At 47.1% G+C, this 12,278-nt stretch overlaps 1 protein-coding gene across 1 annotated transcript in view; it reads right to left on the bottom strand.

The window, feature by feature from the left end:
- Positions 1-3,357: 3,357 nt before the first annotated feature.
- LOC121555134 (copine-8-like) overlaps positions 3,358-12,278 on the bottom strand; it is a 141,496-nt gene continuing 132,575 nt past the window's right edge. The window contains exons 17-20 of the mRNA XM_041868936.2: positions 8,785-8,887; positions 6,337-6,394; positions 6,131-6,204; positions 3,358-4,165 (exon numbers count right to left, since the gene is read on the bottom strand). Of these exons, the coding sequence (XP_041724870.1) occupies positions 3,929-4,165; positions 6,131-6,204; positions 6,337-6,394; positions 8,785-8,887 (472 nt within the window). The 3' untranslated portion in view covers positions 3,358-3,928. The remainder of the gene's footprint in view (positions 4,166-6,130; positions 6,205-6,336; positions 6,395-8,784; positions 8,888-12,278) is intronic.

The following is a 12,278-nucleotide window of genomic DNA, read 5'->3' as shown; positions in this document are numbered from 1 at the left end:
ATGGCAGACCATTCTTGCATAATCCATGCTTGGAGTTTGTCAGAATTTGTGGGGTTTTGTTTGTCCACCCGCCTCTTGAGGATCGACCACAAGTTCTCAATGGGATTAAGGTCTGGGGAGTTTCCTGGCCATGGACCCAAAATGTTGATGTTTTGTTCCCCGAGCCACTTAGTTATCACTTTTGCCTTATGGCAAGGTGCTCCATCATGCTGGAAAAGGCATTGGTCATCACCAAACTGTTCTTGGATGGTTGGGAGAAGTTGCTCTCGGAGGATGTGTTGGTACCATTCTTTATTCATGGATGTGTTCTTAGGCAAAATTGTGAGTGAGCCCACTCCCTTGGCTGAGAAGCAATCCCACACATGAATGGTCTCAGGATGCTTTACTGTTGGCATGACACAGGACTGATGGTAGCGCTCACTTGGTCTTCTCCGGACAAGGTGTTTTCCGGATGCCCCAAACAATCGGAAAGGGGATTCATCAGAGAAAATGACTTTACCCCAGTCCTCAGCAGTCCAATCCCTGTACCTTTTGCAGAATATCAGTCTGTCCCTGATGTTTTTCCTGGAGAGAAGGGGCTTCTTTGCTGCCCTTCTTGACACCAGGCCATCCTCCAAAAGTCTTCGCCTCACTGTGGGTGCAGATGCACTCACACCTGCCTGCTGCCATTCCTGAGCAAGCTCTGCACTGGTGGTGCCCCGATCCCGCAGCTGAATCAACTTTAGGAGATGGTCCTGGCGCTTGCTGGACTTTCTTGGGTGCCCTGACGCCTTCTTCACAACAATTGAACCTCTCTCCTTTAAGTTCTTGATGATCCGATAAATGGTTGATTTAGGTGCAATCTTACTAGCAGCAATATCCTTGCCTGTGAAGCCCTTTTTGTGCAAAGCAATGATGACGGCACGTGTTTCCTTGCAGGCAGCCATGGTTAACAGATGAAGAACAATGATTTCAAGCACCACCCTCCTTTTAAAGCTTCCAGTCTGTTATTCTAACTCAATCAGCATGACAGAGTGATCTCCAGCCTTGTCCTTGTCAACACTCTCACCTGTGTTAACGAGAGAATCACTAACATGATGGCAGCTGGTCCTTTTGTGGCAGGGCTGAAATGCAGTGGAAATATATTTTGGGGATTAAGTTCATTTTCATGGCAAAGAGGGACTTTGCAATTAATTGCAATTCATCTGATCACGCTTCATGACATTCTGGAGTATATGCAAATTACCATAATCAAAACTGAGGCAGCAAACATTGTGAAAATTAGTATTTGTGTCATTTTCAAAACTTTTGACCACGGCTGTACATCAGAGGGTTGACCTGTTTGTCTACTTCTGTCCAGGGTCGTTCCACCTCAAAAAACACAAGAAAGAGGATATATATTTGCATTTTCACGCTTCATGTTCAAATCAATTATGTTACTTGAGATTATTTGGATATTAAGCATGAAAATGCTAATATAGGTAACATTGACTGGCATTGGATTTGTGCGACAAATGCTAAAAAGTTAGAATTCAAAACAGTGGCCAGGTAAACAAAACCAAAGAATGGGTTGCTGTCATACCTTGTCCCGACACTGTTTACAGGATACGGAAACCAATATGTCATTGTGTAATTTGGGAGAACTATCCCTTTAACATTGACATGGAACGACGAAATTACATGGAACAACCCTCCAATGACAACCCACTGGGCTCTCTCACCCCTCTCTCATCCCCCTCTCCTCCTGCCATGCCAAATATTATTGGCTTGGGAGTCGATCCTATTTGAGCATTAAAACATCTATTCTAATCTGTGAGGCTGCATCCACTGAGCTGCAGTGAGACAGGAGGAGGAATTACACAGAGTGAGAAGAGAGAAGTTATTATGTGGTTGAATTGTGGCAAAGGGCATCTGTCTATCAGTAATGATATGGCAACAGACCGACAAGCAACAGACCGACAAGCAACAGACAAACAGGCAACAGACCGACAGTGGCACACTCATGAAAATGGTTAACAAATGGCGACAACCGCGAAATACATAAATGTGGTGTTAGTGTCTGTTAATTTGATAAGGGATATTGATATTGATATGTAACCAATCAGGTTATCAATTACCCACTACCTCCATACAAGCCCTAGCTAATAGTTATATTATGATAATAATTATTAGTATTATTAATAATGAAAAGGCAGTTGATATAAACTTAAGTCCATTAAGACAGCAGATTGAAGAGGATACCCTGGCTGTAAGAAGTAAGCGTGGGTTGACTAGGTATAATGGTTATGGTATGGGTATTATGGGATGAGAATTACAACATTTAGGAAGAACATGTTGTCATGATGACCACCAGACACCATCACCTAGGGCCAACACAATCAGGGCGTTACACTATAACAATTCAATCATATTACATAATGATTGGCACAACTCAAAACAATACAATTACCTTAACATGGCAACTTAAAACAATCTTCTTAAGAATATCAACTTCCAAGGCAATAAACAAGCGGTTAAGAGCGTTGGGTCAGTAACCAAAAGGTCGCTGGTTCGAATCCCCGAGCCGACTAGGTGAAGAAAAAATATCTCGATGTGCCCTTGAGCAAGGCACTTAACCCTAATTGCTCCTGTAAATCGCTCTGGATAAGAGCGTCTGCTAAATTACTCAAATGTAAATGTTATAATAACACAAAAGAACAAGAACCGAACAGAAGGAAAGCATTTGTGTTACTGTTTTTGACCACTGGGCTTCTGCTTTTGTCTCAAACTGGATCTGAGAGCAGCTGTTGTTATTTAAATGGGTTGGAAGGGAATATGCTGTTGGTTGAGTCACTGTTGTTCTCGACACAGTGAGAAAATCCGTGGGCACTCGCAGTGCGGCTGGCATGGGCACCCTATCGCCAAGGCAGATTAGAAGAGAGCAGAATGTGCTTCAATAACAGAGTTAAAAGTTAAAAACATGGAACCCCAAAGCCTGAGAGCAGTGACAGGCAGAGAAGTGTAGGACCACAATGCATGCTCTGATGCTACACTCATGCAAAGAGACACTTAGTATTGAACAGTACAATACAGTACAGTATATTACAGTGGCTACTTGGACCTGCACTGTTGCAACCTCAACCTGACTCCAGTGGCAAAGACAACACGCTGAGAGATAAAGAGAGAGAATATCGATTGATATTCCAAAGTTTCATACTGAAAGAAGTATATATATTATATAAAAGTATCCAACGGTAAAAATCATTATCATTAACATGTACTGTAAACATTGAGTGAGAGTTGGAAGAATAGAGCGACAGAGTAGAGATAGAAAGAGAGAGAGAGAGAGAGAGAGAGAGAGAGAGAGAGAGAGAGAGAGAGAGAGAGAGAGAGAGAGAGAGAGAGAGAAAGAGAGAGACCAGAGAGAGAGAGAGAGACCAGAGAGAGAGGGAGAGAGAAGGACATATATTTCCAGTTATTTACAACAGTCAAGTGATTCCACATCCATTCGCCACTCTGCTCCTGAAAAAGGCCAGTCCCCAGGAACTTCCTTCCTATCCTCCTTTCATCCTCCCTTCCTTCCTTCCTTCATTCATCCTTTCCTTAACTCCTTTATTCCTTGCCAGGTCAGTTGGGAAGACCAGACTCTGTCTATCTTCCCGGTATTCCCAGGTGTGTCCCAGAGAGTGTCTCCATTGGCCGATATACAGGAAGTCCAGACAATGGAAGTAAACATACCCTTGTTGACTCCATCCACCCGTTCCGAAGTAGAACCCTTTAGAACCTCTCAGTAAAAACTTCTAGAACCCTGCCATTCATTCTGCCAGTCAGTCAGTCTCCATTAGTGCAATGAGAGAGAGCGAGAGAGCCAAGAAGGCCTCTCCTATCATTGAGCTAGTGATGCAGAGAGGAGAGACAAATACAAATTTGAAGAGGTGTTGTTCGGGACCAGGGGGCATCTCCACACCCTTCAGATCTGTGTCTGCAGTGGGTGTCCTGGGGGGGTATTTAATGGGTGTCCATCAGGGCTCTGCACAGGGTACCCAGGGGGTGTGTAGGGAGGGGGTGCGGGTGAGGGCTTGATGCCTCTGGTCCTCATGTAGGAGAGGAACTGGTCAGGGATCTCAGCCAGGACATCCTTGGCTAGACGGGCCATACTCAGGATATGGTTCCCTGTCCGGTCGATGTAGTCTCTGAACGGGACAAACTGGATGACAAGAGAGAGACAAAACCGGGCTGGAATTAGTTACAGTACAGTCAATGTACAGGTGTTTAACTACTAAATGCTGAATCCTAACTGGAAAACCGACAGAGATAAGAAATGGGGCTGGACTAATATACTAACATATATACTAAATATATACTAAAATAAAAGTATAGGCAATATATAGTAGATCTTATGCCATTATGTGTGAATTCGGCAAAATACTTCCAAAGATCTTTGAAAAACTTAAGTTAAAGCATTAATTTATTCATACCAGTTGGCAAGTTCAGAGCGAGGTGAAATAGGCCTAGCCAATCAGCTAACAAAACCTTTTGTTTCCCTCGTCTCTTGTTGCTATGTACAGTGCATTGCTAGCGAACGCTCAGTCTCTTTCACATCTGATCTAATGAGGCTGGGGGCAGAGACAGTTTTATCACAGAACTGTCTTTTATAGGGGTCCTGCCTTTCTGTGTGTGTAGAGGCAGCTAACTATCCAGACTGACAGATTGTGAGGGAGTGAGTGGGCTAGAAAGAGCAGAACAGAACGTACCTCCTAGTGTGTGTGTGTGTGTGTGTGTGTGTAGACCTCCTAGCCAGGTCCACAGCAGAGCAGCCTTGATGTTCTCTCTGTGTTAACAAGGCTCACTAATGAGCAGGGGGAGCGTAATGATCTATCCCTCTATCATATCATCCACACAGAGGGAGGGAGGTAGGGGAGGAGGGAAAGAGGAGGAGGAGAAGGAGGAGGAAGAGGAGGAGGAGGAGGAGGAGGGAGGTAGAGAGTGAGGGAGGGAAGGAAAGAGGGAGGAAGAGAGGAGCCCCTTCTGCTGTCCAACAGAGTAGGGGCAGTCCTGATAGGAAATGGTGCCTAATAGGCTATTAGCATATAATGGTGGCTAACCATTTGGAATAGCATGGAGGCTAGCCATTTGGCACAATAGCATAGCATGGAGGCTAGCCACATCAGGGCTAATGTAGCATGGAGGCTAGACACATCAGGGCTAATGTAGCATGGAGGCTAGCCACATCAGGGCAAATGTAGCATGGAGGCTAGCCACATCAGGGCTAATCTAGCATGGAGACTAGCCACATCAGGGCTGGGGTAATCTCCAGTGGGCAGATTCTGCATGTAGACTGAGAGAATCTGCCAGGACTGAATGGGATGCGTGAAATCCAAGCAACATTAGTTCCGTTTTGGGGGTTTTCGTCACAGGTTATGGACTAAATAAGGATTGGGCGAAGGCTGTGCTTAAACTGCTTCGCCTCGAGTGCTTTGCGCATGTGCCCACATGGATAGGAAGGGGGGGTGGGGGTGGGCGGGGCCTTGGCTGAGAATTTCCTTTTGCGAGGGTGGAGACTTCGATTTTGCAGGAACTCTCAATTTCGAACACGTATTAACACAGAAGTTAATCAAGCAGCTGACCAAATTATGCAAGATTTTACTTCTGGGTTAACAGAGATTAGGGCTGGGGCCTCTGTGGGGTCTCTGTCCATCTGGCCTGATGAGGGAGAGCAGAGCAGGTGGGAAGGATCTGAACTCAGACCAGATGTCTGTCTGTCTAACGACACAGATGTTAACATGCTGTTAAAGTCTAATGTACGAGCACCACTATCTGTGTAAATGTCTATTTTGGTTTTATGTATGATTCTGTTGATTCCCCCGTTTGAATTTCCTTCCCAATATATTTTCTAGTACTTCTAGTTTCTAGATTCTACTACTATTGATCATCATTATGTGCATATAAACAGTATGTTGTAGCCTCTGTCCATGGCCCTGACTGTTCTGTGCTGTGCTATGCAATCAATCAAATGTATTTTATAAAGCCCGTTGTACAATAGCAGTTGTCACAAATTGAGGCCAGATGGATGCAGACAGTTTGTGTTTGTTTGTCAGGCATATTCTAATGCTCATAAAACCCCACCTATATGACTCTATGCATCTTTTAGCCTAGCACTGGAACGGCGTACCTGAACAATGTCCCTCTCTGCATATCTTCCCCTCGACGAGATCCTCACTTCATCCCCGTCCAACTCAATCATCGCTGAGGAGAAACATCATACTGAAATCATCATCTGCTCAGTGGAGTGTGTGTGTGTGTGCAAGCGTGAATGTGTGTGTGCATATGTACGTGTGTGCATTTGTGCATCTGTGTTTGTGTTTGTGTGTTTCTTACCATCAAATTCTGCTGGTCCCACCCCTACGATGATAATCGACATGGGAAGACACGATGCCTGGATACACGAGGAAACAAAGTTTATGTCTGTGACATAAAGTCGAGTCTGTCACACAGTATAAATATGCATAGGATTCTGTCAGGCAGTCTGAGAAATGAGTTTTATGAGTGACGTTGACTGAGCACCTATACAGCCTACACCTATACAATAAAGTTGATTCACCCCAAGCTGTGTGTGTGTGTGCGCGCGTAAATATTAATGGATTGTGCCTGTGAGATGTAGCATCTTCCTGAGTGCTGCGTGGGACAGGAATACCTCTCGGAATTTTGGGATGAGAGAATAAACAAGTCCCTCAACTCACACTCCCCCAACACTTTAACGTGTGTGTGTGTGTGTGTGTGTGTGTGTGTGTGCCATAACCCCGCCCCTGCTCTCTCCGTCTGTCTGAGTGTTGAGTTAGTTTGACTGATAAACCCCAGGGTTGTAGAATGATAGATGAGTTAATCAGAATGTCTTGTTTACTTGTTCCCCTAGGAACTGATCCAAAGTCAGCCTTTACCTCTCCCTATACAGTGGGGAGAACAAGTATTTGATACACTGACGATTTTGCAGGTTTTCCTACTTACAAAGCATGTAGAGGTCTGTAATTTTTTATCATAGGTACACTTCAACTGTGAGAGACGGAATCTAAAACAAAAATCCAGAAAATCACATTGCATGATTTTTAAGTAATTAATTTGCATTTTATTGCATGACATAAGTATTTGATCACCTCCCAACCAGTAAGAATTCCAGGTCTCACAGACCTGTTCGTTTTTCTTTAAGATCCCTCCTGTTCTCCACTCATTACCTGTATTAACTGCACCTGTTTGAACTCGTTACCTGTATAAAAGACACCTGTCCACACACTCAATCAAACAGACTCCAACCTCTCCACAATGGCCAAGACCAGAGAGCTGTGTAAGGACATCAGGGATAAAATTGTAGACCTGCACAAGGCTGGGATGGGCTACAGGACAATAGGCAAGCAGCTTGGTGAGAAGGCAACAACTGTTGGCGCAATTATTAGAAAATGGAAGAAGTTCAAGATGACGGTCAATCACCCCTCGGTCTGGGGCTCCATGCAAGATCTCACCTCGTGGGGCATCAATGATCATGAGGAAGGTGAGGGATCAGCCCAGAACTACACGGCAGGACCTGGTCAATGACCTGAAGAGAGCTGGGACCACAGTCTCAAAGAAAACCATTAGTAACACACTACGCCGTCATGGATTAAAATCCTGCAGCGCACGCAAGGTCCCCCTGCTCAAGCCAGCGCATGTCCAGGCCCGTCTGAAGTTTGCCAATGACCATCTGGATGATCCAGAGGAGGAATGGGAGAAGGTCATGTGGTCTGATGAGACAAAAATAGAGCTTTTTGGTCTAAACTCCACTCGCCGTGTTTGGAGGAAGAAGAAGGATGAGTACAACCCCAAGAACACCATCCCAACCGTGAAGCATGGAGGTGGAAACATCATTCTTTGGGGATGCTTTTCTGCAAAGGGGACAGGACGACTGCACCGTATTGAGGGGAGGATGGATGGGGCCATGTATCGCGAGATCTTGGCGAACAACCTCCTTCCCTCAGTAAGAGCATTGAAGATGGGTCGTGGCTGGGTCTTCCAGCATGACAACGACCTGAAACACACAGCCAGGGCAACTAAGGAGTGGCTCCGTAAGAAGCATCTCAAGGTCCTGGAGTGGCCTAGCCAGTCTCCAGACCTGAACCCAATAGAAAATCTTTGGAGGGAGCTGAAAGTCCGTATTGCCCAGCGACAGCCCCGAAACCTGAAGGATCTGGAGAAGGTCTGTATGGAGGAGTGGGCCAAAATCCCTGCTGCAGTGTGTGCAAACCTGGTCAAGACCTACAGGAAACGTATGATCTCTGTAATTGCAAACAAAGGTTTCTGTACCAAATATTAAGTTCTGCTTTTCTGATGTATCAATACTTATGTCATGCAATAAAATGCAAATGAATTACTTAAAAATCATACAATGTGATTTTCTGGATTTTTGTTTTAGATTCCGTCTCTCACAGTTGAAGTGTACCTATGATAAAAAATTACAGACCTCTACATGCCTTGTAAGTAGGAAAACCTGCAAAATCGGCAGTGTATCAAATACTTGTTCTCCCCACTGTATATATTACTTTGCCCACTTCCCCCAATCAAGTCCCCTGGCTCATCTCCCCTGACTATGGTAATACAGACAGTGATGTGTGTCTTAGCCACTAGTGTCCATACTGACCATTTAGTGACCTGGGGCCAGGATTCAATCAGATCGTGGATTTGGAAAATGGTCAATTTAAAGGTCATTCCGATTGAGCCGACATATGGAGGGTTTAACGTGAATGTGGTCTCCGCCAAAGCGGGAACATTGCCTAGCAGTTAGTGAATTGTTGTTCTTACGTTGACGATGGACTCCTTGGTTTGGGCCATGTCTGAGATGACTCCATCTGTAATGATGAGGAGGATGAAGTACTGAGAGCCATTCTTCACTGATGCAGCATACCTACACACAGGAGAGAGACATACAGTGTACATAGGTGAACTACTCAAGTGTTTATAATATCCATAAAACCCTACATTAAACATTGTATTTATTTCCTACAGACGTAACCTTTCAAACCCGGCATGAACTGGCTGGGTAGTGATATTATTTCTGGCACCTACTTTACACAACGTGTGCCCTAGCCTCTGACTGCTTCCTGTGCTCAAACACACGTAAGGCGGGCGGCGAGAGAACATCTGATGCTTGCAGCGTCGGATACAGAGACAAAGACAGATAAGTCAACTGGACAGTTATTAAACTGCGAGGAGCGTGAGGCAAGGCAGAGAGGGAACGGAGCGGTTATTATTAAAACGTGGGGGCGAGTGGCACACGGAGAATGAGGAGATGAGACAAACAGAGTAGATGAGAGGAGGCTGGCATGACAGTGGGGCCTGGGAGTGAGGGGAGAGGTGAGGAGAAGGGAGGAGGGGGGTGTCTAGGGTGGCACTAATGAACTAATTTTGCACTGGGTTGTCAACCCTCAACTCGACATTTCTAGCGGGGCTTCCCAGCAACAACAAACAGGCGCACACACACATGCATGTAGATGCACACACACACACACATGCACACAGAAGTCTGTTAATCTTAACTTCTGACAGCACCTTTACTTCATTAAGGCAAGCTCATTAAGGCTTAAGGACTGTGTGTGTATAGGTATGTGCACACGCATGTACACTACCAGTCAGAAGTCTGGACACACCTACTCATTCAAGGGTTTTTCTTTATTTTGACTATTTTTTACATTGTAGAATAATAGTGAAGACATCAAAACTATGAAATAACACATATGGAATCATGTAGTAACCAAGAAAGTGTTAAACAAATCCAAATACACTGCTCAAAAAAATAAAGGGAACACTTAAACAACACAATGTAACTCCAAGTCAATCACACTTCTGTGAAATCAAACTGTCCACTTAGGAAGTAACACTGATTGACAATACATTTCACATGCTGTTGTGCAAATGGAATAGACAACAGGTGGAAATTATAGGCAATTAGCAAGACACCCCCAATAAAGAAGTGGTTCTGCTGGTGGTGACCACAGACCACTTCTCAGTTCCTATGCTTCCTGGCTGATGTTTTGGTCACTTTTGAATGCTGGCGGTGCTTTCACTCTAGTGGTAGCATGAGACGGAGTCTACAACCCACACAAGTGGCTCAGGTAGTGCAGCTCATCCAGGATGGCACATCAATGCGAGCTGTGGCAAGAAGGTTTGCTGTGTCTGTCAGCGTAGTGTCCAGAGCATGGAGGCGCTACCAGGAGACAGGCCAGTACATCAGGAGACGTGGAGGAGGCCGTAGGAGGGCAACAACCCAGCAGCAGGACCGCTACCTCCGCCTTTGTTTAAGGAGGAGCAGGAGGAGCACTGCCAGAGCCCTGCAAAATGACCTCCAGCAGGCCACAAATGTGCATGTGTCTGCTCAAACGTTCAGAAACAGACTCCATGAAAGTGGTATGAGGGCCCGACGTCAACAGGTGGGGGTTGTGCTTACAGCCCAACACCGTGCAGGACGTTTGGCACTTGCCAGAGAACACCAAGATTGGCAAATTCGCCTCTGGCGCCCTGTGCTCTTCACAGATGAAAGCAGGTTCACACTGAGCACATGTGACAGACGTGACAGAGTCTGGAAATGCCGTGGAGAACGTTCTGCTGCCTGCAACATCCTCCAGCATGACCGGTTTGGCGGTGGGTCAGTCATGGTGTGGGGTGGTATTTCTTTGGGGGGCCGCACAGCCCTCCATGTGCTCGCCAGAGGTAGCCTGACTGCCATTAGGTACTGAGATGAGATCCTCAGACCCCTTGTGAGACCATATGCTGGTGCGGTTGGCCCTGGGTTCCTCCTAATGCAAGACAATGCTAGACCTCATGTGGCTGGAGTGTGTCAGCAGTTCCTGCAAGAGGAAGGCATTGATGCTATGGACTGGCCCGCCCGTTCCCCAGACCTGAATCCAATTGAGCACATCTGGGACATCATGTCTCGCTCCATCCACCAACGCCACGTTGCACCACAGACTGTCCAGGAGTTGGCGGATGCTTTAGTCCAGGTCTGGGAGGAGATCCCTCAGGTGACCATCCGCCACCTCATCAGGAGCATGCCCAGGCGTTGTAGGGAGGTCATACAGGCACGTGGAGGCCACACACACTAATGAGCCTCATTTTGACTTGTTTTGAGGACATTACATCAAAGTTGGATCAGCCTGTAGTGTGGTTTTCCACTTAAATTTTGAGGGTGACTCCAAATCCAGTGTCACGGCCGTCTACGGAAGGAGTGGACCAAAGCGCAGCGTTTGTAGCGAACATGACTTTATTAAAGTTAAAGTGCACGAACGAGAAAACAATAAACAATGACGGATAGTGAAGTCCTCAGTACACAGACTGAAACATGGAACAAAAACCCACAACCCTAAGGTGAACACTGACAGTTTAAATATGGCTCCCAATCAGAGATAACGAGCCGACAGCTGACACTCGTTACCTCCGATTGGGAGTCACATGACGAGACAAGACACTACAACCAAAACCAAATGAACACACCCTATACCCAACACAACCAAATGAATACACCCTGGCTCAAACTACACAGTCCCGGAGCCAGAGCGTGACAGTACCCCCTAAAGGCGCGGACTCCGACCGCGCCTACACCCCAAAATAGGGAGGGCTGGGTGGGTGTTGCTCCTCGGAGGCGGCTCCGGCTCCGGGCTTGACCACCACCCCACTTCACTCCCCCCGTAGTGCCCCCGGTCCGATCTGACCCCGCTTGCTGGATCAGGACCTCCGACGCGCACCCCTGGCTTGGCGCGTGAGGTAGGAATGGACCGGACCTGGCAGACGATACGCACCCTTTGCCTGGTGCGTGGAGCCGGAACAGGCCTCACCAGGCTGAAGACTCGCATCCCTGGCTTGGTGCGAGTAGCAGGAATGGGCCGGATCAGGCTGACGGCTCGCACCCCTGGCTTGGTGCGAGCAGCAGGGACGAGCTGAACCAGGCTGACGACTCGCACCCCTGGCTTGGTGCGAGCAGCAGGAACGGGCCGGACCAGGCCGACGACCCGCACCCCTGGCTTGGTGCGAGTAGCAGGAACGGGCTGGACCAGGCCGACGACTCGCACCCCTGGCCTGGTGCGAGTAGCAGGGACGAGCCGAACCAGGCTGACGACTCGCACCCCTGGCCTGGTGCGAGTAGCAGGAACGGGCCGGACCAGGCCGACGACTCGTACCCCTGGCTTGGTGCGAGTAGCAGGAATGGACCGGAATGGGCTGGCGACGCGCACCACAGACCTGGTGCGGAGATCAGGAACGAGCCGGACAGGGCTGACGACGCACCCCGTAGGCTTGGTGCGTGG

This window comes from Coregonus clupeaformis, chromosome 40, assembly GCF_020615455.1.
Source record: "Coregonus clupeaformis isolate EN_2021a chromosome 40, ASM2061545v1, whole genome shotgun sequence".
NCBI classification, from domain to species: domain Eukaryota; kingdom Metazoa; phylum Chordata; class Actinopteri; order Salmoniformes; family Salmonidae; genus Coregonus; species Coregonus clupeaformis.
The sequence above is the reverse complement of the archived record's forward strand: the minus strand, read 5'-3'. Positions and strand labels throughout refer to the sequence as shown.